Source organism: Artemia franciscana, chromosome 19, assembly GCF_032884065.1.
Source record: "Artemia franciscana chromosome 19, ASM3288406v1, whole genome shotgun sequence".
NCBI classification, from domain to species: domain Eukaryota; kingdom Metazoa; phylum Arthropoda; class Branchiopoda; order Anostraca; family Artemiidae; genus Artemia; species Artemia franciscana.
Window position 1 is genome coordinate 9,096,038 of NC_088881.1, and position 5,348 is coordinate 9,101,385.

At 33.9% G+C, this 5,348-nt stretch overlaps 1 protein-coding gene across 1 annotated transcript in view; it reads left to right on the top strand.

Annotated features, from left to right (window-relative positions):
• The window catches only part of LOC136039060 (peroxisomal multifunctional enzyme type 2-like), a 55,772-nt gene that overhangs the window by 23,703 nt on the left and 26,721 nt on the right, over window positions 1-5,348 (top strand). Inside the window, exon 6 of the mRNA XM_065722545.1 lies at window positions 3,700-3,971. Within this exon, the coding sequence (XP_065578617.1) occupies window positions 3,700-3,971 (272 nt within the window). The remainder of the gene's footprint in view (window positions 1-3,699; window positions 3,972-5,348) is intronic.

Genomic DNA, 5,348 nt, shown 5'->3' on the forward strand with positions numbered 1-5,348 from the left:
CCCTTTTGAAGCCGCCCTGTATCTAATTTGGCCTCAAATGGATAGCCGAAAAGCACAATCTTTGGCAATTTGTCATCTTCCATGTGATCTGTGCCAATACCGTGCGAATCTTGTCTTGTTCATTTCGGGCAAAACATGTAAATGCAGATAATTCATGATTTAAGTGTTATGCATTAAACGTAAAGCATTGAAATTTTCCGATCATGCAAAAACATTTTAAGCAAAGGGGCAAAGTTTTTTTTTCTATTTTTTTTATAGAAGTTACAAAAATTCTTTTTTTTTCAAAGTCAATAGCGGGGGGGGCATCTTTTTAATGATAATAAAAGGTTGTGTTTTTCAAAGTCTAGGGGACAATCTACCCCCCCCCCCCCCGCCCCTCATATAAGCACACAAGGTATCATTTAATTATAAAATATTCTGTGTTAAATGTAGAATATTGAATGAATTTCAACAGGCTGCAAATGTTGTCCTGCCTCTTTCTCGCACAAAATTTCCTTCAGAATATTCAAATGCAGATGTTCAATGCACATCATTTCGTGATTTGAACGTCCTACAGTACGTTATTTGCTCTATGTAGAATATTTAATTGTAACAATAACAGGAAATATTGCCCTGTTCGTTTCTTGCAGTCCGTAAATGTTCATTTCATACTGAAGGTTATATATTACCACTACTACTTACAACTCACTTTAGTGCCAAGCTGCCTGAGGTCAACTCAGCTACGCTCACTCCTCTTTCACCCCAATCTATTAAAACCTTCCTCTTTACTCTGTCCCAAGAAGTTCTCACTTCCCTTAATTTTTTTTTCTCATGACATCCTTCCACCCCATTTGGGGACGGCCTGCTTCCCGTTTGGCCCTTTACAGCTGGTCTACAAGGACTATCTTGACGGTCTATCATCCTTCTTCCGAGAACGTGTCCTAGTCGTCTGAACCTTTCATTATTGGCCTAGATCAGGGCTTCTTAAACTATGGGTCGCGACCCCATTTGGGGTCGCGTAGCAAAATTATGGGGTCGCGAGTGATAGAAATACAATTTAACAAAAAACGTTTTTAATTTGTAAAATTATTGCTATGAAGAAAAATAACAGTCATCGTAAATAAATATATCATTAAATCTTCTGGTTCGGAAAGACTGTTTATACCAGCATTTCTATTCCGATCATTATAATATCTTGTATAAATTTACAATGAATCAGAAGATGTTATAGAAATTTATAAAAAACGTAGATTTATTTTTGTCAATCTCTTAAAACCGAAATAATCCTGATAAATATTATCAACAAAATTTCTAAGTGTTATTTCGAAGAAACTATATAAACATTACGTGTTATTTTCATTTAGCCATTGTATGATTGTGAACGAAGTGCATGTTATTCCGAATTAGCCAGTTTAACCCTTTCGCGACCAACAGGACCTTACAGTCCCAGCATGTAAAACTCCTTTGGGCACTTCTTAACTGATCGATAGCACCAGAATTGAACAATGTGCTTCAGGATGCTGTTAAGGTCATAAATTTTATTAAGAGCCATGCCCTTAACAGTCGCTTATTTTCAAATCTCTGTAAGGATACGGATTCCAACTACACAACTTTGTAATTACATGCAGAAGTAAGATGGTTGTCAAGGGGTCAAAGTTTAAAAAGATTATTGTTATTAAAGGACGAAATCGAAATATTTCTAACTGAACGAAAATGTGAGTTTGCTGTTTTTTTTTCAAAATTACTTGTGGCTATCCAAGCTATGTTATTTGTCAGATATTTTTGCGAAGTTAACCGATCTTAACTTGTCCCTACAAGGAAAAAATTTCGATATATTTACTTCAAACGATAAAATTGGAAGTTTTATTAAAAAGTTCAGCATTTGGAAAAGTAGGGTCGGAAAAAATTCGTTCAAAATGTTTTCCAGTGTCGACAATTTTGTAATTGAGAAAATTCATCGTAAAACTTTTATTGCAAAAACTATTGTAGATCACTTAAAAGCGCTAGAAATACAGTTCCAGACATATTTTATATTAAATATTGATTTACAAAAAAAAACAGTTTGGATTCAAAAGCCGTTTTGGATTGGCTTAAGCGAGATTGATCATCTGCCACTTAAAGCTCAAGAGGAATTTGCTGAGCTTTCGTGTGACTCAAACTTAAAACTACAATTCCAAAAAAAACCCTTGACAGAATTCTGGATCGGAACTAGGACTGAATTTCCCACAATCGCCGATATGGCGTTAAATGTACTTCTACCATTCAACACCACATATTTATGTGAAGTTACTTTCTCAGCTTTAACACACGTTAAATCCCAATATCATTCAGCGATAAAAAATGTTGAAGAGGTCTTGTCCAGCAGTTTCAAACATTACACCAAGATTTGATCTGTTATGCAATAAAAAACAGGCACATCCATCTCATTAAATTTTTAACATAAACTTTAATTTAATATTTACCACGGAACTACTTGGATATATTCGAGAGAATTAAGACGGTCAGAATCCACTTTTGTTTTTGAAACTATAATAAAAACATTTCTATAACATTTTGTGCAAATTTCAATTTTAGATTTGTATATGTTTCAAAACGAATTCTAAATTTATGTATTTTCATATGCATATGTATATTATTACCTAATACATATATCATCAAAAAATATTAATTAATTTTTCTTTTATATTTGTTGGGGTCGCTAAGAATCTCGCAATCATAAATGGGATCGGGAATTACAAAAGTTTAAGAAGCCTTGGCCTAGATAGCAGGATTGAACCACATTTTTGTATCCACAGTTTAGATTATTTTACGTAGAACATATATCGAACATTTAAATAATGTCAGTACCCTGTTGTCCTGTTCAGTTCAGGAAGAATATTATATTCAGAAGCTTAACGTACATGTATTACTTCATGACTTAAATGCACAGCATTAAATGCAGCTATATTTAAACATTATTTCAGATAGAAAATTTTTAATAAATACAGTTAGTGAAATGAATGAACCTTTTTAGCTTGTAAAATGTAAGCTTTTATCACACAGTGTTGGCTGAACATTTCGTTAAGAAGTAATGGTGCAGAGGCTATTTAAAAAAAAATGGATTTTTAACCGAGGACTTTTATTGTAAAGTGTTTTATTGTTTATCATTTTCTTTGCTGAAGATGGCCCTTAGATATAGGGCCGAAATATTCAAATAGGTTTTGTTGGTTAACTGTCTTGGAAAAAAAAAGTCCTTATTATTCTCTCTTCTGTATTTATATTATGGAAAGGCAGTGTGGTCTTCGTCATTATTTAGATAGAAAATTCTATGTAGAACGTTAAAATTATGGTATCAGTAACGATTTGTCCTGTTCATTTTGTGTTCGACAATTAGAGCATTTCATGTAGAACGCTTAGATAATGTCTACCATCTTATCTTGTTCATTTTGTGCTGAAAATTTGAAAGCAAATATTTAGTACCGATCGGTTTATAACTTAAACGATCTCCAGTAATTCCAGAACACTTGTATGCGTACTTTGTGCCCAATATTTAAATAAAACTAATAGCATGCAAGTGTTTATTCCTTGCAGAATATTTAAGTGCAGATGCCCGATGCTGATCAGCTTACAAACGTTCTTCAGTAAATCCGGAATATCTGTGTGCTCATTTTGCGCAGAATATTTAAATAATGACAATACTCTACTTATGTTCGAAATCATATAGATCGTTTCTTTTATCAGATTTGATGGATAACGCACGACCGGATCTTGTCGCTCCTGTCGTTGCTTGGCTGTGCCACGAATCTTGCCCGGAGAATGGTGCTATTATTGAAGCTGCTGCGGGTTGGGTTGGACGCTATCGGTGGGAGAGGACTAGAGGTGTTACCTTGAGAAAGAGAACAGATGAAGGTCTATCACCGGAAAAAGTTCGTGACTCGTGGGAAGAGATCAGTGATTTTAGAGGATCACTTCATCCGGAAAGTAATCAAGAAGCAGCCGGTTTGATTGGTGAGGTGAGAATTTTGTTAATACCAGAAAAACTTTGAAATAAGCAATTGAAAAAAGTGTAAAATCAACTTTTGAAGTGGCATTTCCTGTTTTGGTCCTAACTTCATGATTGCTGGTAGTTTTTTGTTTGATCGAACTGTTAAGAAGATGAGCCCCCTCCCTGAAATTTGATAAAGTTCTAAAGATAAAATTTAAGATAGACAAATCTTTGCTTTTTGGCTGTTAATTAGCTAAAAAAAAGAAAGACTTTAAGGTAAGGCCATATCCAGAATGTTTGAATCCCCCTGGAATTTTCGTCCGACTTGTTAAAACGTAACAAAAAGCAGATTTTTTATGCCCCTTTTAAAGTATTTTGTTCTCCTCCTTGCTCGATTATTTGACCCCTCCCTTGTTTTAAGGAAATGAATAAAACTTATTCGCCGGTGACAACAGGAATAACACCTAAAAAGTAAAATATTAATAAACCAAGAACAATTCTTTAATGAACGAAGAAGAAATCTTAGGGAAAATATTGTCATCTTTTGTTGAGAGTCCGACAAGTATCATCATTATGTTTTCAGCTCTTGAAAAGAGGATATACTTTTCAAAATATATATAAAAAAAAGATAAAAATATAATTAGATTCTTTGTGCCTTATCTTCGTAAAGTTTTGGTATTAGTATGTTGATTCTGTCATTTTCTGGTTTTTATGATAGTTAACTTTTTTCCTGTGATGCACACCTATCTTACTTTAAGAACCATTGGCATATGTTCTTATATAGAAAAAAATAAAAAATTCCCATTCTTTTCTACTAAATTATCGAAATAATAGTTAGATTTTCAAAAGTTTTTAGTGTGACGCTTTGTTTCTTTTACATATTCATTTTCTTAGGCTAAAAACACATTTGATACTAATCTATGTTGTATATAAATGTCAAGAGGGGGGGGGGCTAAAACAAGCTATCACTCATACGAGTTTTTAAGCTCAATACCTTCTAGGTTCTCTTAAATATACTGGAAATGTTTATGCTTAAATTATTGGGCCTGTTGATCAACTTTTTGGAAATCTGCAAACACTGCGATTTTTTTTTAACATTTACGAATTCCGACGTTAGACTAAGGTATACCCGTAGCGGTATACCTTAGTCCACCAGAGTAGACCCAGAGTAGGTGGTAGACCCGACGGTAATGCCCAGGCCACATTATGGTCACACTTGTCGATAAAATCGAATGACACACGACTATGGCGCCAACGCCGTTCGTAATTATTCGAGTTGAATATTGTTCAAATTTCAAGTATATGGTTCTTGATTGACCAATCAGAGTCGAGATTTAAGGCATAATTTTTTGAAACTAGAAAAAACGGAAGCTTGAAACAGCAATCTGTAAGAGAAATCTGACAA